This window comes from Prinia subflava, chromosome 1, assembly GCF_021018805.1.
Source record: "Prinia subflava isolate CZ2003 ecotype Zambia chromosome 1, Cam_Psub_1.2, whole genome shotgun sequence".
Lineage (NCBI taxonomy): Eukaryota > Metazoa > Chordata > Aves > Passeriformes > Cisticolidae > Prinia > Prinia subflava.
In genome coordinates, this window is record NC_086247.1 from 85529224 (window position 1) to 85552769 (window position 23546).

The 23546-nt window shown below is 39.4% G+C and overlaps 1 protein-coding gene and 1 long non-coding RNA gene across 10 annotated transcripts in view; one reads left to right on the forward strand and one right to left on the reverse strand.

Moving 5' to 3' along the window:
- On the reverse strand, positions 1 to 14053 carry LOC134552716 (uncharacterized). 8 transcript variants are annotated; one of them, XR_010080930.1, is made up of 5 exons: positions 13828 to 14053; positions 11192 to 12337; positions 8181 to 8254; positions 5989 to 6101; positions 3 to 4663 (listed from the first exon to the last, which is right to left on the reverse strand). It is a non-coding gene; the product is annotated as an uncharacterized LOC134552716 (long non-coding RNA). The 8 variants fall into 8 exon arrangements; XR_010080929.1 differs by having other exon boundaries at positions 13812 to 14053; XR_010080931.1 differs by lacking the exon at positions 13828 to 14053 and adding an exon at positions 13020 to 13050.
- The window catches only part of PRP4K (pre-mRNA processing factor kinase PRP4K), a 22749-nt gene continuing 12290 nt past the window's right edge, over positions 13088 to 23546 (forward strand). For both annotated transcript variants that reach the window (XR_010080925.1, XM_063401569.1), the window contains exons 1-5: positions 13088 to 13234; positions 17061 to 18254; positions 21125 to 21298; positions 21574 to 21729; positions 22450 to 22531. Coding sequence is in view for 1 of the 2 variants with exons in the window: in XM_063401569.1 (XP_063257639.1) it covers positions 13197 to 13234; positions 17061 to 18254; positions 21125 to 21298; positions 21574 to 21729; positions 22450 to 22531 (1644 nt within the window). In the remaining variant the exon portion in view is untranslated. The remainder of the gene's footprint in view (positions 13235 to 17060; positions 18255 to 21124; positions 21299 to 21573; positions 21730 to 22449; positions 22532 to 23546) is intronic.

The window sequence follows — 23546 nt, forward strand, 5'->3', positions numbered from 1 at the left end:
GTTAAATAACTGTTACTCTTTCCTGCAAGTGGAATTTATTTAGACAGGGAAAAAACTCCATATGAAAATTACGTATGTGCTAATATACAAAGAGAAGATTCTTAGGAATCTTCTTGAGCAGGCCAATGCAGATTACAGATCTGTTATCCCAAATTCCTTGATTTTCTGGATTATCCCACTCACCATCCTCAGTATACCTCAGGAACAACAGAGGAAGCATTGGCTGTTCACAAATTCAAGTCTTTAATTCTGTACAGTAATATTTTTAGCACACAATAATTTCAATGAAAAAAAATACTAGCATAGAAGTTTACAATCCTTGCTACATGAAAACCATCTATAGCAGGTTTAGGAAGTGCTTACACATCTATCCAGATTATTGACCAGCACTCAGCAAAAGGAAACAATGTCCTTTCAAAACACACTGTAAATAATTAATACCTAAGTAAATACTATTCCTGAATACAGGTAGTACATTCATATTTCACATGTAATAAACAGGATTACTCATTCTTTGAACACTCTATAAGGAAACACGAGCTATTTTCATGACATATTTGTGAAGGCAATTCAAGTCCAGCTATTTTGAAAACACAGTATTTTAGAATACCATGGAATTAGTTTACACTATACACAAGACTTCTACTGGCAAAAGTATTCCCGCTAATTACTGCACAAAGCAAGACTGAATCACACAGTTGTTATTTTATGCAACAGTATTCAAAACAAGAAAAAGGCAAAAGGAAATTTAATTCACAGTTAATTGGGTGGATCTTTCCTACACCAGAAAAATAAAGCTTACATTGCTCAAAGAATAAAAAGCCCTGAACTTGCATGAGGGAACTTAAATACTCAGGGGAGCTGTTGAAGTGTTTGAGGCATAGAAGGTGCTAAATCAGTGACCTCAATAGAACCATGGGGCCTATATGGAAAAATCTGTGATTTAAACAGTGGAATTTAAGATGAAAGCTAATTCTGAAAGGCAAGTTGTGCCATTCTGAATAAATCTTTGAAATTATTTCCTCGCCTTCTCTTAAACATTTCTAACCTTTAAAGAGGAAAATCATCACAGAAGAAAAAAGAAAGTCACGTCACCTGATAAAGTTTTAGGCTCCATAAAGGTCCTACATACACTACAACACGATTTTAATAAAAATCACCACAGCAGGTCTATCCATGAATCAGATCTGGTAGGAATTAGTTTCATTCTTCCCAGTTAGCTTCTGAACACTGATTATGGCAGCTGATACTCACAGAAGCCACTATGGTTTTTCTTTCTTTACATAAACTACTGGATAAAACACAGCAGCTAAAAGGGCTGGACTGCCCTCTCTCAGTGGCTTTTTGTTAACTACTTGATCTGTAACTTAAACAGAATTATAGCCACACACTTTCAAGAAATTCACAATGGTAGGTAATAATCACTATTTTCCCTACAGTTTTAAAAAAGACTCCACTACACTCCCAATCAGCAATATGGTAAGCCTCCATAAAGTTTTAGATGATAAAACTGCACTTTGTGGCTGAAAAAAGGCAATAACATTTGGTTATATTGCTTAGCACCACTAGCACTGCCTGCGAATGGAGGCCTTTAACTCCTGTGCTCTATCAGCAGAATGCACAAGCCATCCTTGTACATAAACACATTAATTACACAGGAACGAAAAGCATCACTAGAAATAGAGTATTCCCAATTTTATTTTCTGATGGGAGAAAAATAGCTGTGAGAACACTATTTTGAATTGTAATATGCAATGTGAAACATAGAAAATAAGTATTTGAAATAAAGATGTTCAGAAAGACTTAGACGACATTACCTAATAAGCTCATGGGGTTGGGTTGCTTGGTTATTTTATCCTTTAAAATATATACACACCTAAAGCCATAGTCATAAAAATCTTTAGTCTCAATATAAAACTCCGCTTTTTATAAACTTGAGATAGATTTTGCTAAATAAATTCTACTGCTCAATACTGAACAGAATGAAGACCTCCGATTCATACATTCCAGCAATCCTTGTAGCAAACAGGCAGCAATCATAATTTTCAATTCTCCCATCGGTATGGAGTCCCTGCTAGGATTCATAGGCAGAGAGAGGGACACTGGAAAAGCGTTTGAAAGGTAAAAAACAGCCCCTGATGTTGTTCATCTGCTGCCCCCTCCTGGAGGAAAACAAATAAAGTGCCACAGGACGGCCACGAAAACAGCTGGATTTCCAAGTCCCGCTTCCAACACTTCGCTGGTAACCTCCTGACAGCAGATCTTTCTCAGTTTAAAGGAATTCCTTTAAGTTTTACAGTATCCATAGACTCTAAAATATGCTTTCCATGTCCATCTGTTAATCTGGGCATAAGGAGAGACAACTGTGGGACAAAGACAAAATGAGGCAGCTTGCTCTGGCACTCTGGAGATCTGTGCTCTCAGAGCCACAGTCAGCACAGCAAGGTTGTCCTTACACCCTTCTGCCGCCAGCTATTCCACCTGTGCTGCAGGACACACCTCTGTGTGGCTGTGATTCCCAACACATCCTCTTCTGCTGTGGGGACAGGGCCTTCAGTGGAAAGGATCACAAGGCAGCTGCAGGCTGGGACTACGGCTAACGCCAGTTTTATGAGTCTGCACCTCAGGGGGGCTGTAGGAAAGGAACAGTGTTGACAGGAAGTTTGTTTTGCTGTACAAAAGTCAAGCAAAGCCTGAGTCAGAAGTAGGTATGAAAAGTTCAAGTTTTTAATCTTCATGGTTCCAGGGAGAGGAACCATGGAGTTTTATAGAACTGGGTCCAGAGACCCAGTTCCATAAAAGCTCCTTTTTCTTTCAAAACAGAGCTGCAGTGCATACTTTAGACATCACATTTCAAATGTAACCTCAGATAAAATTTGGATTGTCATACTCCACTGTTACACAAGTAACTGTTGTAATGATGTAACAAGGTAAAGTGCTTGCCATTATACTTCTGCCACTTAAAACACAGACAAGTTTTGTTAACTGACTATTTGATTTAAAAGACGGCCAGAAGACAGATGCCTACATGCAAGGTACATCATCAGCATATTGGTCTGCTCCCTACTTACTAACAAAAATGCTTTAGCTCACTTCAAGCAATTAGGCCTTTGACTAACTGAACTCAAATTCCTCTTTTGCATTCTTTTTATTATACCAATTTCAGAGAGCTACTAAAACATGTATTTATTTCTTTCCACATGAGCAATAACAACTTCAAATGAGGAAAGCCAGATTCAGTATAGACAATTATTTAAGTCCTAGAAAATAGTGGGATAAAACTTTGGGGAAAAAAACTTTGATGATTTGAATTAAATTATGATAAACAATTGTGAAAGTAAGAAAGTTATTTCTCTACGTAAACTATTGTAAAAATCTTTTCTGACAATGTAACAGATATATGGCCATAAACAACAACAAAAAGAGAAAACACCCCAAGCCAAATGCACATACTTAGAAGAAATCTAGAGCAAGAGATGTACTCAAGCTTCTGTACCTAAATATTAGAAAAGCTATCAGAATATTTTGTAATGTCAACTCATAGACAGGCAGCTGCAAGAGATCATTATCTTCTTTATCCAGGAAAAAAGAGGTTTTTTCTGAATAACAGGAAGGCATCAAATGCCTTCTCAAAATCTCTTTGGAAGAAAGGATGCACTTGAGGTCAGGCAAAGTCTTGGTGTTAACTCTCACAAGTGCAGATAAGTAGAATTCTACACTAACTGATAAAATTGGTGCTTCAGTTAATATTCGTCTTAAAAATGCAGCCATGGCTCAAAGGAAGCTCTTTTCTCACCTAGTTAACTTTCAGAATTCTGAGAAGTCTGAGAGCATTTCTCTTGGCTCCTGAAAGAGCCTATTTCAGTGGCTGTACTTTGTTATTGCCTGTAATAAACTATAGCAGAAAACCTTAGCTGAACCTTTTGATCAGCATATGATTAATTTATTCCAAAGACTGGTACTATCACAAACCAAGTAGGAGGCAGCTATTTTTACTTTTGTGCAGGCTATCTAAGAGCAACTTTCTTACTAAAATATGTAAGTAAATCAGCAAATAAATAAATGTGCCAGATTATCAAATATTCTGCAATTAAGAAACAAAATAATAAGTTTTGCTGTAATACAGATCATACCTACTGCACATACTGCATGTAAATTATCTTGAACGTTGCTTTCAAGTTGCTTTTGTGCTGAAACACACAGGATTATCTTCTTTCTTCTCTTCCTCTTTTTCACTTGTGGGTTTGTTGTTCCTTCATGGTGGATTTGTTTGTGATGATGTCAAAATCAGCTGATGTCTGGTTTCGAATACTTGATCCCAAAATGAAGACAAAAGGGCAGTAGCAGTTCTGTAATTTTCCATATGCTCCTTCAACTGTTCTCTGGATTGCCATTTAAGAAATAAGCTAAGTAAAGTAATTCAAAAAGAAACCCAAAATACACTATACCAATATTTTATAATACCATCAGTGATGGAAAGACTTAAAAATCTGACATACAAAACTTTCAGGTGATGAAAGACAAAATTGCAGAGAAAATAAACCTTGCTCCTCATTCTGTGCTATGTTTGTGAAACATACATAAAACAGAGCTTCTCAAGAAGTCATTTGTTTGAGTTGTTTTTTGTTTGTTCATTTGTTGTGTTGTTTGGGGTTTTTTTAACCTGTAGAGCAAAATTAGATGCAAGTTAAAGATAACTGATTTTGAGGAAAGAACTGCTCTGTTTAATTTTTCTGTAAACTGCAAATACAATGAATAGGCAAGTGATTTACAGAAATGTTTAACTGCCACTCCCACACATCTTGGAAGTACAGATTATCATTATTTGATGCACACTTGCATTATGAAATTGCTAAAGTGCTGCTCAGCACAATGAAAGATGAAAACAAAATTAGGTAAGCACAAATTATAATCATAAAAATGACAGCATTTGAAAAGGTACTACTGCGTTGACACACCTGCCACAACAATAAGTATCCCTTTCTTTTTAAAAGTGACAACGCAGGAAGGAGAAACATGATTTCCAGGTTTCTCTTTTGACCTTTGTTTAAAGAGATTACAATGTATTTATCATATAAAAGCTTTATCCTACAATGCATGTCTAACATTCCTGTCTTATCTACATTTCCTCATGTAAACTTCCAGTGACCATAATACATGTAGATAAAGAACATCCAAACTTTTTACACAATACATCTACTATACTGCAAGGAATTGACTTACCTTCATTGTTATGAATATCCAAAAATTGTTAAAATATCATCAAATGCTAATTATGTTAAGACTAATACAAAGATCAGTGAAATGTCAAACCAAGATATAACCTTAAGAAATACAGTGCTGCATGCACTTTTAAATAGATATCATACTTTGTAAAATCAGGAAAAAAAAAACCATTACAGGATTGAGAGGATACACAGTGTTTGTTTCAGAGTAAATTAAATACTTTCCACCATGCAAGTATCATTTGGCACAGAATAACTTAATTTGACTCAATTTTTTTGGTCCTGACATAGTTTGTATATTACTGCTTTTGTACTAGCAACAAACTACCAAAATACCAAAAACTGTCCTTTCACCACCCTCCCAAAAGATTACAAACAAGATATAAAAGCTGATGTTAATTGTTATACAAATAAATCAACCTCAAAACAGTTGTACCAACTCTGAACATAATTTCTAAAAAGCAGAACTTGATAATGTGAGACATTTCAGCAAACTGCTGTTTACAGAAAGAAAAAATTAAAGACTTTTTTCCTCCCCCAGTGTTACCAAGCCTTATTTATTAAATTCCCCATTCCTTTTAACGTGGTGACACAGCAAGGATCAGATTACAAATACTGCTGGATTCTGGAGTCTCTAGTGATTAAGAAAAAAGGGAGGATAAATTGCCAGTTTTGTGACCACATACAGATTAAAAAATATTTAATAATCTTACTGCTTTTTTCATTTTGCTGTATTCAAACACTAAACTAACTAAACACTTACCTGACTCTCCAATTCAGTGTACACCAGCATGGTTCAGTCAAGACACCACCAACACATGCCAGGATGTTGTGAGATGGAGCTGAAGCCAGTAACTCTAAGGGGTGTCACAGGACCTAAGGAAGAAATAGGTGAACTTTTACACAGCCATGTACTGTATGGCACATACATGGTGTATAGCAACGTAGAACAAAGTAACTCAGAACATACGGCAGTACATACTGCTAACGAAGACAGCATTTCTGGTCATTCATTTTAGTATATTAAGGTAAATTCCCAACATATTTCCCACAACATAAAATAAAAGCTGTACTAAAAAACTCGAACAGAGCCTCAACTCATTAAGGTTGCTAAGACAAGAAATAAAAATTAGGTAGGGCCAAAAGTAAAGCTGAATTGCCAAAATCAAAGTTGCCTTGGTAACTTGGTCTCATTTTTTGTGTATCACTCTGCTTTCCAAAGAATAAAGCGAGGCTAATGAAGCACTATCCATTCTACACATTTCTGAAGGATCACTGGGAGCTGAAATTTGTATACAGGCAAGCCAGGTAATTGAAGATTTTGCAAGTGGACCCACCCACATAGACAAGTGCTTGGCTTTCTGACCTGTATTGAGAGTTTTCTTAATCTGTTTGTTTGTTTGCATATTTTGTTTGGTTGTTTTTTGGTTTTGTTTTGGTGGGTTTTCCTTTCTTTTCAACATTCAACAAGTTTTAGGTTTCATTTTTGGAATCAAAATACCTAAGAAGTTAAAACAATTATGCCAGGTAAAACAATTATGCTCATTTTCTGAGACTCCCCATTATTTTACTATTTGCCCATTTTACCATGACCCATTATCACTTTTCCTAACATGCCAAATTCTGCTTAAGTTCATCTCCTCATCTCATCTTTATCTCTGGCAACGGCTCACTGGTTTTCCAGCCCCACTGGTGTTCAGTATCCAACACCTTTTACATGCTGTCTACAAAAGAATTAAAAGCCCTTGCAAGCCAGGTGCCAAAGGAAACTGGCAGGTTTTCCTAGTTCCTGTCCCTGTCTCCCTAAAACATTCTGTCACAATTAGATTCCTGCTGTAAGGTATTGTCATTCACTGTATTTTTCACATGTTCACTGCATTTTTCAGAGCCACTGAAAGGCCAAATCTCAACAGATTTTTCTATCAGGAGTGTGGCCTTTCAGCTGTTCTAAAGAAGACACCACCTGAAAAATGCTTATATATTTCCTTCAAGCTATGGACTACTAGGGCTTTCTAAATAAAAGGTATCCACAGTCTTGCAGGTTCCACTTGAAAACATCATGAACAGAAAGTTTTGCCCATATGCAATCTAGAAAATTGGCTGAATCATTTTGTTTGATTTGCACGTCTGACATCATTAAACATCCAAAAAGAAATCAGAGAGAGACTAAACCCTAGGGTCAAAATAGATCTAAATTGAATATTGAACCTGGATGGTCATCATGAAGAGTATTGCAATTCTGGGGTTACTCCAGTCACATTGACATAAAGCCATGAAGCATCCTTCAGCTTTGACATTCCCAGCAGTATAATATCCCCACCCCCAGTTCAGTAACACAATAAACAACAAAATTATAAAGTAACAGAGTCTTCCTTGTTTGAAGCAAGGATCCTACCTCTTGCAGATGGAAATGAAGTTTCACTGAGATGAAGCAACACTTGACAAAGGAAGATAGACTTGCTGCTACTAACTTAACAAGGCAGAATTTCCTTTCAAACTAACAACTAGTTATCCAACCAAGCAATTAATAATAGACAAAATGAGGCCCTCAGACACTCAAATCAACCTCAGAAGTATTCAAAACCCAAGCATCTCATCATGTCTTGCCATCCAGATTTCCTGCACTGAATGCTGTCCTCTTTTCACCTCTACCTCCCTAAGCGCTGCTCAGCTGCAAGCTCAATGGAGCTGCCACATCCCAGCCTAACTACTGCCTTGGAAAGATGGGGATCCTTTAGTGCCTTCAAGCAAACTCTAAGAAGTCCCTAATCCTTCCTCCCTGCCCTTCAAACCACCATTTTTACCTACCTTAATGAGTTTTAAAGCCTTATCCCATCAATTAAAACGAATATACTTCTATGTACACTTGTACTGAGTATTTAGCACTGAAAGAGGAAAAAAAAGAAAAATAAGAAAAAAACTTCACATCTTGTATTCAGTAGTTAGTAACAGTACCTGTGCTTGCACAGATGCTTGCAGGCCTTGATCCATTCCTTAGTTGCACTGAAAGCCACAGTTTGTTACAATAGCTTAAAACCAGAGCAAATACATTAATTTAAAATAGAAAAAAGACATTTATCCACATTAAAGTTATTAACATAAATGTTCAAGCTTAATTTCTATGTAATTTTAAAGCATTTTGTGGTTATTTAAGCAATATGAGGCCAAATTTGGCTGAGGTGCACAGCATTTAAGAAGAAAGAGAAATTATTGATTGTGAAGACACAATTTGACCATGGGGACTGACATGGCAGCAAATCCAGGGTTAGGTCAGCTCTAAGAATGCTCAGTGCACTCCCAATGTCAAAACAAAACAAAAACCAAAACAAACCAAAACATGATAACAAGGAGCTCTCAAAGATTTCAAACCAAAATTAAAAATGAGTTAGCAAAATTTGCCCATGCAGTGGAGTTTTGTTGTCAATTATGGAGCATACGAAAAACACTGAAGGAACAGATACTTTAGAATACCCAAGCTTCACAGGATTATTTTTAGTGGCAGACACAATACATTTTACACTTTCTTCTAAGCACATCTGCTGACAGTGTAACTTTGGTCTGAAGAAAGTAGTAATAGGGAGTTTGCAGGTTTTGCACAGAGGATTTCTGTTTAAAGGGAAATGCAATTGAGACCACTAACCCTTTCTTTTAAAAGTTTTAACATAAAATCGCTCAACTTTGCAGCTACCTTTGAACTCCTTTTTTTTTAAGATTTAAGATTCAATTTGTACATTGTTCTCTGCTAACCAGTTAGGCTTTAGGTTAAAAAAGCTTAAAAGGTTAAAAGCTCCCACAAGCATATTGTACCAAATAACATTAGCAATTACAGTGAGAACTTCACACTAAGTGAAACACAAGCTTAGTGCTAAGAAGCTGTGTTTAAAACTATATCAAAAACCATCCCCACAGCCAGCAGGAATGCTCTCATTGTATCAGCTCCACAAGCACAATAAATCAGCAGAAAACAGTTCCTTATAATATTACAGTAAAGTTTCCTTTAATGGAATGAAACATCTGAAAAACATTAGCAAGTTGAAGATTTCTTAGTTTATTGTTTCTTCTGCACCTCAACAATATATAGAAATTAGCATGGTGTTAAATAAGTATTTAGAAAGGTTTCCATTCCTCACATTTATAACAAAAATGTAAGCAATATTCAGAAAGACAATAAAATATTTACAATTCCACAATATTATCAAGAACTTAAAACTTGTTAAGTATTCAACCTATTAAATTTTTTACTAGGAAGCTAAAATTAAACAAACTTTCTGCATGTTAACACAACAATGAATAGTAAGTTATAATGTTCAAGATTCATCACCCCCAGACACAACAGGAATTGTCAAAAGATTATCTCAGAAAACCCAGTCCCAGGTTTTCTCACCACAGTAGCAAGGAAGATGGATTTTTGATGCCCACACCTCCCACCCAAAAGGAATTAAATTACTCATTCAAGAGACAATTTATAATTTGTTAATAAAAAGCAGTTCTCCTTTCACTTATAAAACCAATAGTTTGTATAAGCACTCATAATTTTTTTTCACTGCTGTCGTCATCTCTGTTTTGAAATGCTGTGAATTTCAATTGTCTCTCCACGTGCTTTCCTTCCTACTCCCTAGTTTTATTGAACTGCAGCCTTGTTCTTGGCTCACAGTCACAATTAAGGGGACACTGTAAGCCATTGTGAAGCAAATAAAAAACCTGTTTTGCTTTTCGTTCTAAAAATTTCGATTTTCTCAATTATTTTCCGCCAGAAATTCTGTTATAATCTTTAAAAAAATTCTATCTCCTGCCCTGTCAAGCACTAAAAGCCTCAGAACAAGCCCGTGTATCCCAAAGACAACAAAGGCATCAAAACTAGCCAGCATAACACATAATCCAATTTAACCCTTTCAATCAAAACCCTTCCTAATCTAATCTAAACCCTAGATCAGACACAGGTGCCTGGCTACAACCACAGGATGTCCTGTCATTCCACATTCCTTCATGTTCCTAACCTTGTCTGTCTCCTAACCTGACCAGTGCCACAAACTGCAGAGCACATCCATGAGCCATCACCTTATCTCACAATCACCTCTTCTTGCACTTGGCCACACTGAGCAGTCAGAACCAAGGCAGCAGCTCAACCCACAAAGCAAGAATTTGGTTTATATCCCAGCAGCAGCCAGGGAAACCTTGCTAAAATCAATGAATCACTGCAACCACCTGCAGTGCTGAATGGTTACACAGAAAAACGCCCAGACTACCTTTGTACACAATCACTCACATGAAGGTGAGCACTAAATGCATAGTTTTATGGAGGGCAAAGCACTTGAAATTACTAACAGAAGCATTATTTAAGCAATGAGGAGACAAGTATAATTGGTACAAAAGTGACATTTTAGTTAATGCAAAGGGGAACAGAACTAGAACACTGGAACAACGTCCTTTTGCAATTTAGGAGACACTATGCTAGTCAGGGTCTTTCATTTATAAATGGAGATAATATTTAGCTATTAGAAATGTCACAAAATGTAGAAATAAAAGGTATTCACCTTGATAGAAGTACCTTCACAGTAAAGTCATTAAAAAGCTGCTAATATTGAAATTGCCGGAATATGATGGTCAGCTACTCATAGAAATATTCAGAATCCAAAATATGAAATGAGACAGGATTTTGCAGAATGAACATCATCAAAATGAGAACATTCACAACACGTTTTTAGAATTTTTACAGTTCTTATGTTTTCATTGCTCAAACCAGCATGAAGATGTTTTACAGTAGCTTCTGATGACAGCATTTACAGTTCACACTGAACGGCTCCAATAAATTTTGCGTTGACCAAAGTTATTTGCAGCAATAAGTTTAAGCTGAGGAGGCAACTGGATGAGAGTGAAAAATAAAACCTGACTTACTGGTAAAATCACTGTGTGGGCACGTAACCATATCCTGATAATGCCAAGCAAGCTACATGAAGATTGCTTACCTGCTCAGTTTCAGGTGATGTGCCCTGAGATGAGTTTTCCTCTGATGGCTGTTTCTGTCCACTTTCCAGGCACTTCATAAAGTGATATAAAAGCACTTCCACAGCTGAAGCACTGGTAGGTTTCTTTTATCCACATGTGTGATTTTCAATGATTTTCTATCAAGATCTACTCAGTCATGTGACAATAAACATATTTAAAGCCATGATCCACATCGTGACCTTTTAAATGGATTTTCTCAGCATCTTTGGGCTCTAGTGCCATGTTCCACACATTCAGAAATGCTGCTTCCTCTCAGAAGCCAGCTTTAAGGCACAAGCATTTCCCATCAGTTCATCAAGGGTGAGCTGAGCCTTTAGATCCAGCTTTCAACTGATTTTCCTCTGATGTTTACACCTTGATTGAGCCTTAGGGGCTTTTACTTTCCCCAGCAAATGTCTGGGTTCTAGCACTGGAAACGTGTCAGACTCTAAGAGGCACAGACTGGGCTTATCTGTCCTTTCTCTTGGAATATGGAAGTCAGCACTGCAGGGTTCCTCAAGCTGAAAATAAGCTGCTACTTCTCATTTCACAGGAGTGAGATGCATGAGTATTATGCTCATGTCACAACACCAAGGACTCTTATTTTAAGGCATCTCATACACAGGCAACAAGACAGCAATTTTTTCCAAGATTTTCTTCGTTTTCATTCTTTTCATCTCCAATGTTATATAACTCATTTTTACCTTGGTTCGTTTTAGGGCAGCCTGAAATTTGACATGCCACATCAGTTTCACACATTTGAGCCAGGTGTATCCTGATCTTACTTCTGATCCTGCTTGTGAAATGGCAGAGGTTGCACGTATGTATCTCCACCAGAAATACTTCCACCTAACCAGGCAATTTGGGATTCAAAATCCTCAAGCAGAGCAGCATACAGCTTGGATATTGTCAAGTCCTCATAGTGATGTGCAGGTTCGTTGACAGAACACATTGTTATTTGTAGTTAAATTTGTTCATTTTCTGTAGCTGCTGTTGGTTAGAACATGGTGCTGCTAATGCCAAGGTGGTGGGTGTGACCCCTGTACGGGACATGTAGGGGACATTTACTTAAGAGCTCGACTCGAGGATCCTACTGGATCCCTTCCAAGTCAGAATAGTCTGTGAATCTGTGAAACGACAATAAAAAAAAGAGTTAAAATCCACTTCATGATTTCAACTGTCTTATCCAAAGTCCGTGGAGCAACAACATTCAGATTCCAGCCCTAGGGATGTCTGCAGATTTTATGACTATCTGAAAATAGTGAGAATGAGAAAAATGATCCATATGTGACTGCTCAAGTCAGCAGTTTAAATTAAAAATTAAATACAGGTTAGCAACGTTACGGTATTTCTGCGTTAAGTTTATAACAGCTCCTGTGCGGAGACAGGCAGCAGTCCCCTTAAATCTATTTTACTCATTGTAAAAGGCGGGAACGCTGGTGAGAACCTGCACCCCCCGCTCCAGGAGCCACCAGAGCGCACCCAGACACAGCCCCGGCCCCGACCCCGGCCCCGGCCCCCTCCGACCCCTCCCCTGCGGCCCGACACGGCCACGCCGAGCCTGGAAACGTAAATTAAGCGGAGCAACAGGATCATGGAGTTACAGAACGGCGTGGGTTGGAAGGGACTTTAGAGATCACCCAGCTCCATCCCCTGCCATGCGCAGGGACACCCTTGCACTGGACCAAGCTGCTCAGAGCTCCGGCCAAACCAGACTTGAACGGTCCCAAGGATGGGGCATCCACAGCTTCTCTGGGAAATGTGTTCCGGTGTCTCAGGGCCCTCACGGCGAAGAGCATCCCCCGCTACCTCATCCCTCCCTGCCGATCCCTGCCCACCGCCCCAGAGGCGAGGAGGGGGGGGCAGGGAGGGGGCGGAGCCTCCGCCGCACCGCCGGCCCCGCGCGCGGGGTTCACTTCCGGCCCCGCGTCTCCCCCCGCCCCTCCCAGCGGCGGCGGCGGCAGCGAAGGAGTTCGGAAGTTCAAAATGGCCGCCGCGGCCGAGCCCGAGCAGCGACCGCCCGAGTAAGGACCGGCCGGAGGGGGGGAGGCTGCTCGCCCTGGAGCTTTGGCGAGGAGGAGAAGGGAGGTGGAGGGAGAAGCGCGGGCGAGGGCATTGGGGAGCGGGGGACACACACACGGGACGGGGACGACGGGAAGCGGCCCGGGTGGAAGTGGCGAGGGAGGAAGAAGGGGGTATGGAGAGGAGGATGGGGCAAGGCGGCCGCTCCGGGGGTGGGGGGTTGCTGTAGGCGCCGCTGGCCCCGCGGTGAGGCGGCCCGGCGGGGCCCGGGGCGCTGGATCCGCCCGTGGGTTCGGGAGGGCCGCGCGGGGGGAGGGGGAAGGGAAGAGCAGGGAAGCGGCGGCGGGCGCGTGTCCCCGGGAGTCCCGCGTGCGCCTTCCCGCCCTGGCGGCGCTCCGGCCGCCGCGAGCCGGGACTGCCGCTGGCGCGGGGGACGTGGGACTGAGGGACGCGGGGCAGGGACGCGCATCCTCCGCGTGGCTGCGAGGCCGCTGCCCGCCCGGGCGCTCAGGGTTCGGGCATCCCTGAGGCCGACCCGGGCCGGCGCTCCCCGGGTCCCGCCGCGCCACTCGAACGTACGCACAGCCCCGCACACCCTGTGCCAGCGGGGCCGGGGGGCTCCGCGCCCGCCGCTGCCGCGGCGCTGCCCCGGAGCCGCCGAGCCGCTGCCCGCCCTGCGGCGAACCCTCCTCCCTCCCTCCCTCCTTCCCCCGGGCCCCGGCCGCTCTCGCGGTATAGAAAGTGCCCGTGCTGGTGGAAGCAGAAAGTGATTTGTTGCCGCCAGCCCCTCCTTCCAGCGCTCGAAATGACTGGCAAGTCCCGGCTCCCGTTGGGAAGCGAGGATCGAGCTGCCGCCTCCCCGCCGGAACGGGGCTCCCGGGCGTGCGTTTCGCAGGCACCCCGGTTAGTGCCGTGGGGTTTGGGCTTGTCCACGCTCGGGAGCTCGTCAAAGACAGTCTTCTGGAAATTCTGCTGGGAGTTAACCATCTAATGCTTGCTCTATCGCTCCTCTTAACTACATTAATATTTTAGCCATATAAACTGTTTTCTCTGGGTTTTTTCTCCTGAAAGAGTTTTGATTTGAGGCTTGATTTTGTTGTTTATTGTGGGAATGGAAAACAGGCAACGAAAAACAGTGGAAGTATATGTGAGCCGTGTAAAACACACGCACATGAAGTACAGTGTTTAGTATTATAAAGAGAAAGTTAAGTAATAAGGTAGAAGCTGATGATAGAGGCTGATGATAGGAGCCCTGTAGGAAAGAAAGGATGGGTGAAATCGCTGCACATCCTTCTGAACTTTCTGTAATTCTTCTCCTTGAATTTAAAAATAGGAAGAAATAGGACTATAACAAGTTCATGTCACAGTTCCTCTCTGTTTAAAGCCATTAGCACCTAAGCATATAGATATGCCTCATCACCTAAAATATCCTTAAAAGGTTTTTTCATCCATGTCATTATACCTCTGAAACATTTAACTGAAGTTTATCCACAGTTTAATGAAATTACTTGAAATAAATGTATCCCGTACATGAAGAAAACTTTAACTATTTTTTGCATATTAATGAACCTCATTTTATTGTTGACTTACAAAGACAGCTGGCAGTTGTGTTGGCAGCCTGTAGTGGCCTGAGATACTGCTAGGGTGATGTGTCTCCTCTGGCACCTTAGCTACCAGCTGGCTTTTCCAGAATTTAAGATGAGGCTATTACATAACTCCAAAATACAAACAATAACAAAATAACTTCCTTAAGGATTTTGGTGTCACTTTCTGCTGTTAAGAAGAGGAAGACTTACCTGGAACAGCTTGAACAGATGTGATTTATATTATCTTTAATATTTTTATAATGTCTTGAAGTACTTCTAATATGTTAACTTGGGACTTACACAAGATTCTGGATTCAACGAAATGAAATTTTGAAAGGCAAATTCCCTTAAATTTCCTTAAATTATCTTAAAATTCCCTTAAAATTCTCCTTGTCGTATCTCCCTACTTATGTCACAGATGGACTTGCTCAGGATGGCAGATCCAAGTTAAAGAAGTTTTGCATTTAATACTTTTTCTTTAATTTTTATTAATGCCAAGTTCAAGATAAAATAAGCTCTTTTTAAGCCAATCTTTCCTCTTTTGTTCTGATATTCTCTTATCATAATGGTGTGGAGTGTCAGGAGGTAGCAATAAAAAAATACCTTTCTGTTTGCCTGGAGTAAGCAGAAGTAGTAATAGAAATGGGAAGAGAAGTAGTAATAGAATGGGAAGAGTTAAGTCTCTGAGTATTTAGTATTTTTAACTCAAACAGTTTGTTCCTTTTGGAAAGTCATCATTTCATGGCACTAAAGTTTTAACGATTTTAGCAAATAATTTAAGTGTACTTTGCAGAAAAGTCAGCTTTATTTTCTAGTACAAGAATTTGCCCTAATTCAAGCAGGAGAGAGTTAATGTGCACTGCTTGAAGATCCTGGCCTTAATCAGGAAGACGCTGATTTCGTAGTGAGGTGCTGTCCTTTAGGTCTGGCTTAGGCTATCTCTGATACATTTATTGTATCAGATTATTACTCTACTCATACTCTTCAGAAACAACTGTTGTATGAAACCAATAGAGTTCAGAAGATAATTTCCACATTTTTGTGGAAATGATCACGTTCACCCCCTGCTCCTGACCGTCATGTTTGGGGGATTTCTTTTCACCTCACGAGGCTTAGTATACAGCAAAGAGCTATGTTTAAGTTATTAAAGTGGTAACTAGAAAATTTCAAAACTGTAGTTTACATGGGATGGGTTTATAGAAAGGTGAGCTCTGGCACCTGTAATATTATTTCAAAAGGCAAATGTCTGCATTACCACAGACAGTAACTTAAGTGATGTTTTGAAGGAAATCAAGATGTATTTGCTAAACACTGTAAAAACCCTTATTGCTAACCCAATTTTAGTAGCTATGGAAGATAATACAAGGGAATGTGTAACATCAGGACTGAATTTTATATTTTTTGAAGTTACTACTTGGAGAAATTATAGGTAATTGAAAATACTCTTTTTAGAAGAAACACTATATGTTATTACTTTAATAACCTGCTGTAGACTTATTTTCAGCTTGTTTTAGTCAATGGTGTTTTACAGGTGTCAAGGTTACCACATTTTTTTGAAGCTGCTAATCTGCTGCATACTATCAGAAAGCTGCTCTGAAATTAGACTTCCTTAATTTATCCTGTTCCTCAATAGTGTTCCCTGTATTGCATAAATAAAATAAATGTGTAAGAACATTTCTTGATTTTCTAAGAGGTGTGTACGCTTAGAGAAAAAAATGGTAGCTAAAAGAGTTAGTCAGCTCTGCATGAGATTTTGCAAGAAAGTTTCATAAGGTAGTCAGCATCATACCTTGAAATACATTTTGATCTTTGGAGCACTACTGTTTTCTGCCACTTGAAAATACCTGTAAGAGGCCTAGCTTGGGTCAGGCATTGGAATGGAGCAGAAAGTGACACAGACGATGATGGACTGACAAATAAATATTCAGCACTGTTATATGCTATTAACAGATAGGTCAGAATTGAATGTAAAGGCATTAGCATTGATTCCATCCATACATTTGGTTTTGTCAGTGCATTTGCTGTCTGTTCCTTTCGTACTGTTTCCTTCTGCAGCTGTAGCTATCTGCTCCTGTGGAATTGTGTCTGCTGTTATAATTTACTTAAATTAGTGGTGCATTTTTAATTCTCCCTGAGGTTGGTGAACAAATGCCAGTTAGTTTCTGTCATAAAAGGCTGTCTGCTTAACATGGGATAAATGACTACAGTGAGTTTATAGCACTCATCTCTTTGTTTTTTGCAGGGTTGAGGATGCTGAGGCATCCGAGAAAAGCGTGAATGAAGAAAATGGGGAAGTGTCAGAGGCAGACCAACCTCAGAGCAAGCACAGCCGACACAAAAAAAAGAAACACAAACACCGAAGTAAACACAAGAAACACAAACATTCTTCAGAAGATGATAAGGACAAAAAACATAAACACAGACACAAACATAAGAAACATAAATGGAAAGAGGTGGCTGATGCCTCTGACAAAGAAGATGGACCAGCGAAAAGAACTAAAATTGATTTTTTGGCCCCTCTGGAAGACTTAGAGAAACAAAGAGCATTGCTGAAAGCTGAACTTGAAAACGAATTGATGGAAGGAAAAGTCCAGTCTGGGATGGGATTAATATTACAAGGTTATGAGTCAGGATCTGAAGAAGAGGGGGAGATAAATGAAAAAGCACGAAATGGAACAAGACCCACTACAAAGTCAAATGCTAAGGGGAAATTAGAACCCATGGACAATAAAACTAGTTCCAAGAAAGCAAGTAAGAGTGAATCAAAAGAAAGGACTAGGCACAGATCTGACAAAAAGAAAGCCAAGGTGGGAGTTGATGGAGTCAAAGAGAAGACTACTAGAAGCAAGTCAAAAGAAAGGAGGAAATCCAAAAGTCCTTACAAGAGAAGTAAGTCTCAAGATCAGACAAGGAAATCTAGGTCTCCAGTACTTAAGAGGAGATCTCAGGAGAAAAACAGAAAGTCTAAGTCTCCTGCAGAGGACAGAAATAAGGCTGATGATAAAAGTAAATCAAGAGACCGCAGAAAGTCTCCCGTTGTAAATGAAAGCAAAAGCAGAGATCGTGGTAGAAAATCTAAATCTCCAGCAGAACTAAGAAGCAAATCCAAAGATAGAAGATCACGGTCCAAAGATAGAAAACCTAGGAGATCAGAGACTGACAAAGAAAAAAAGCCAATTAAATCTCCTTCTAAAGATGCTTCTTCAGGGAAAGAAAACAGGTCCCCTAGACGACCTGGCCGTAGCCCAAAAGGGAGAAGCTTATCTCCCAAACCGCGTGAAAAGTCAAGAAGAAGCAGATCCCCTCTCTTTAACGATCGTAGATCTAAACAGAGCAGATCCCCCTCTCGAACACGGTCTCCAGTTAGAAGAGTGAGGAGTAGATCTGCAGAAAGAAAAAGAAGAGAATCAGAAAGGAGGCGTCTGTCTTCTCCCAGGTAACTTAAAGGTGTCATAAGCCATCACAAAAATGCATTATGGGGTGAACTATCTTCTAGTCTGGTGTTTATCTCCATGTTTTATTGGGAAAATAGGTATTAAAAAAGGTAATCAGATTGTACATTATATCATGAGCTTACTTCGTATGTATTCAGTTTTTTAAAAAATTATTCCTCCCGGTTGTCAGATATGCAAATTCATCTTGTCGTAGTTAAAGTGCTAAGTTATTTGCTGCTCACACCTTTACTGGGAACAAGTTTTGTAACTGTGTCCTTTTCATCGCTGGTTGGATGCAGAATTTGGCTTCTGTTTTGTTTCTTTGTCAGTAGTTCTGTTACCTTCCAAAACTTCTCTAGAGTGAGAGTCTTCCCTGGTTTTACGTATTAGTGTTGGCTAAGAGTGTGTAATGATCCCCTCTTTCCCCTCAAAAAAAGCCCTAGTGATAGTCAGTATGTCAGTGCAAATTTTTATATCAAGATGTCCTTCTCAGAGTCTTTTTTTTTCCTTTAAAATGTGAGTTTTCATTTGCTAGTGGCATTTCTTTGTTACTGGACTGCTGTATGTAGTTACCATATTTTGCATACATATAAAGGAGAAGAATGGAAATCTGTTTAGTGTTGTTGGTGTAGTCTTGGCATTTTTTAAAAAAGACAGATTTAGCCTATGAAAGCAGTTATCTTGAAATTTGAAATAATGCCTGGGTGGCGAGCTTCCAAGAAGAGAACAATATAAGTGTTCGCATTTTTGGAAGTTAATTGATTAGCTGTAAGAAGTTTAAGAGTCAGAAGAGTTCAGCATTGGATAATAAATAATTTAAAACTTCATATCAGGGGGTTTAGCTTCACCCAGTCTGAGAACTAAGAACAAAGTATGAATTTGAAACGAATTGGAACTACAAAGCTTAGTGAATAGGCACCTAAAAATGTGCAAGTTTCAGCCTGAATCCCTGAAGATTACTCTTGTTTCAGGTATGGGGTGTTTTGGGTACTTTGGAGAATGGCCCCAGTGATGCTAACCCGATCAAGCAAGCGTTGTAAATGCTAGCAGTTTATCTGGCTGCTTTCTGGTGAATCGGAAATGTGTTGACCACCGAGTTTTCTGTCATAGTAGTTAACTTTTCCTCTGCAACATTTTGCATCTTTCAGTTTTTGTGTTTCTTGACAGCTTGCATTGCAGCCAGTTTGAATTGGTTGTCTAGACTCTTATTTCAAGTGATGCATGTGTCTAGAATTTTGCTGTCAAATTCGCACTTCTGTAACTGCGTGGTGAGCAGCATGTGAGTGGGGGACTACTAAAACCTTTTCTGCTGGAGGTGTTTGCAGATCAGCAGGAATAATCTTCCCTTGTAAGACATCTGAATTAATTCCACCTGTGTTCAAGTTTTAACTGCTCAGACAGAGAATTTCAGGATCTTTAATGAACAGTTTTAACAACAAAAAAAATCCCAGTAATTTCATTTTTCAAGTTTGTTTCCAGTGTTCTAATCCTGTAAGACACTCCTCAGGTCTTCAGAGTTACTCATTATGTGATGTTACCATGAATTCTTAATCATCTTCCACTTTTTATCTCATCCCTGTGATCTCTGAACTAATTTATTTTTTGTAACAGATACTTTGATTGAGTTTTGGCAGTATAACCACTCAGTTAGTCAGGAAGCCTGGAACTCTTCATGCTGTGCCTTTTTATGTAATACTGTTCACAAGAATATAATATAAATTAATTGGGCTAAAGGTATTGGCCTACTCCAGCATTTGAGTGCAGTAATTCCTTGTAGAAACTGCCAGTACTCTGCACATGCATAGATTTTCTGTTTGCCTCACTGTTTACTATTTTGCATCAGTTCTTTATGTCTGATCATTGTTTGTAGTTAACGTAATTGAAACTGATGTAGAAGTTTCAAAACAAATGAAAAAAATGCAGAATGGGTGGAATTAGTCTTTTGGACCCAAGATATTTTGTTCATTGATGAGATGTAACACCTGTAATGAGTTGTTCCAACTTGATTTAAAAAAAAAAATCAAAAATAAGTAGCAGGAAAAAATAGAGTAGCAGCGTTTCCTTTGAAATAGTGTGAAACTATTTTCCAGTTTCTAATGCAGCCTCATTAGAGTAGTAGTTAATTTTTAAATTTATATTCTCTCCAGTTTTTCACTGGACTCTCACTGTCATGCAGTTAAGCTTTTTAATGTAGTAATCCCATCAAAGATTTTTTTCTTGAATAATTGTGAATCTGTATAGGCAAGAATAAACAAGTTTTGAGTAGTGTATATAGTATCAGACTTAAATTATTTTTTTCATTTGAGAAGGGATAGTTTAGATTTTAGTTAAGAATTCTAGTTTTCACCTGCTTTTTTGGAATGTGTGAGATGTTGAAATCTTGCAGTTGTAGTGCCCAAGTTGGAACAGGCATTACTGTCACTACTGTGACATGTGCATGGTCCTAAGCCTAAATTTCAATAGCATGGTGGGAGGTTGGTGAAATAATTCGCAAGAATAGGATTTTGGGGTTTATGAATTGGTTCAGTACTCTTTCTGGTAAGCATGAAAACAGGCCACTATTGATGTCAGACCTAAACACAAGCTTTGTTTTAAAACCTCTCTTGTCTTCGTGGTAGTAATTAATGAGCTGTTTCCAGACTTGTCCTGAGCTAGATCTTTGTACGGGCACACACTTGCCAGGGTGGGGAGAGACACCCAGGAGGGGCAGCCAGCTCTGCAGCCTACTTATCCCTCCCTCCCTCCCTCAGAAGTCCATCTCGTGGTCCCTCACCTGCAGTAAGATTTTCCAAGTGAGTTTTTAGAGGGAACGGACTTCTTTGTTCTCAGCTTGCTCCTGATTTTTACTACCACTCTCTTCCTCTGTTTTAAGAACACGGACCAGGGATGACATTTTGTCTAGGCGTGAAAGATCCAAGGATGTCAGCCCACCCAGCAGATGGTCCCCATCCAGAAGAAGGTCTCGGTCGCCCATTAGGAGGAGATCTCGAACCCCCCTTCGACGGAGCCGATCTCCCAGGAGGAGGAGTAGATCTCCTCGGAGGAGGTAAGGGCACCCTGTGCTTTTAGGAGTATTTTGTAAGATATTAGAGGAAGAATGAGGATTGCTGTCTTATGTGTAAAAAGACCGTGCTATTCTTTTTTGTCCGTGTTAATATGTGCTAGCACAGTTAGATTCGTTTTGTCCTCCATGAATTAAATTGTTTTATTACTTGGAATCATTGTGCGTCTTGATGTTTTCTGAAAAGATTTTCCTTTTTTTCTTAAAAAAACCAAAACAACCCCCCTGAAATCCAAATCTCTTGCTCTTATCACACACAGGGATAGAGGCCGGAGAAGTAGATCTCGCCTTCGGAGGAGGTCCAGGTCACGTGGTGGCCATAGACGTAGGAGCAGAAGCAAAGTTAAAGAAGACAAATTTAAAGGTAGTCTTTCTGAGGGCATGAAAGCTGAACAGGAGTCTTCATCAGATGAAAAGTAAGACTATGTTTCTAACTTAGATTACTCATAATCTGCAGTTCCACTGATACCAGGAATGAACTAACATGTAACATCTTCATGGTGTAGTTTTAAGTTGTCACCTAAAACCATAATCATGTCTTTGTACTTGCAATCTTGCAAAAATCAGTGTTGTGAGAATCTGAAAAACTTTAGAATATAGAAAAAATACCAAGACCTGTAGGCTAGTGGACAGAACTGAGGGGAAGATATATCATTGGGTTTTTAAATTCAACTTGATCAGTATCTTGTGAAAACTTTTGGTCTGATCACTAAAGCTTACTGCTTGAAGAAGAGCTTTAACTGCTGTCTGCAAACTATGTTTTTATTTCATAAACATCTGCCCATTCATTTGTGCAAGAGTATGCATTCTTAATCAAATTATTAAGGAAAATGATGCTGCAATGAAAATGAACCAGTTTTTTTTTATTTTTTGTTGACTTTTAGAAGAGGGCTGTTAATTGGTTGCAATTAAAAATGGAATGCAGAAAGTCCCAGTGAGATACCAAGAGATAAGTTTTCTTTGTAAGGAAGTGTAAATATATGCAGTGGGACTTCATACAGCATTGCTTTCTGAGTCACTTGAACAGCTATTGTTTAAAATATTCTGTGCTCTGTATGCCAAGCAACTGTACTTGGTAAAGTTCAATAGATAATTATATGTTTATGAAGTTACATAAAAAAGTCATATTTTTGTAGTCTTGAAGACTTTGATTTGGAAGAAGAGGATGAAGAAGCAGAGATAAGACAAAGGAGATTACAGCGGCAAGCAATTGTTCAGGTACGTGGTTATAGGAACTAATTCTGTGTTTTTAGTGTAGAATGTCAGGGTAGGGAAGGCTCTTTGCCTATTGCTGCATAACAATAGTAATTCCTACTGCTGCATTTTTCCAGTTAGTTCATTGCAAGTGTTAGTCTCTCTTAAACTCTGCACTTCTATTGTCACAGCATTGCTTTTAAAACTGAAGTGTTTAAAGTTTAAAACTCTTCTGTGAGTCATTCTCTGATGGTCCTAAGACAGGTTAAAAATATTCTTGAGGTATCTTCATCTGTAGGTTTTCTCTGTAGCTGTATCACTGATATGACTTCAGTGTAACAATAAGTTATACATCCAGTAACCTAACTGGTCCATTTGTTTCAAGTAAAAGTTGTCCCTGTCAATTCCCAATATTTTGTAAAGCCATGGGTTCCTTCCTAAAAGCACATGTGAGTTGTGTGAACTTCTTACTCCGGGTAGCAAGGTAACAGTAATCACAGGTGTAATGTGTGATCCAGACCCCTGGAAGAAGCCGTGGCCAAAGGGGGTGTCATTGTACAGTAGGAGTCAGCTGGCTCTTCTCAAAGGTGGGATTTGGCACACAATTAGAACACAGCAAGCAAAATGCTGTAGCATATTTATTTAGTTAGTATCAGGTACAAAATCACTGGCTTTAATGTACTGCTTATTTTAAATAGCACTAAAAATACTGTTCATGGTTTGAGTTTTATGCAAAGCTCATTGTAAAATCCTTCAGAACTATGACTGAGCGAAACCATATAAAATCGTTTAAAAGACTGGTTATATCTGATGTTGGTGCAGGCTGGAAGCAAATTGCAGAGCTGAATTCCCTAAGTGGAAAAACCTCTGCTTGTATTATTGAATAGTACAACCTTGACAATTGAGTGATAGCAGCATTTCTTCATCTTGCTTTTTACTTTTTGGGATAGGAAGTGAGATCTGTATATCGCAGTGCTTAAAGGTAACAAAAATTGTAAACATGATATTTGAAAGTTTTTTAATGCTCCTGAAATTTTTC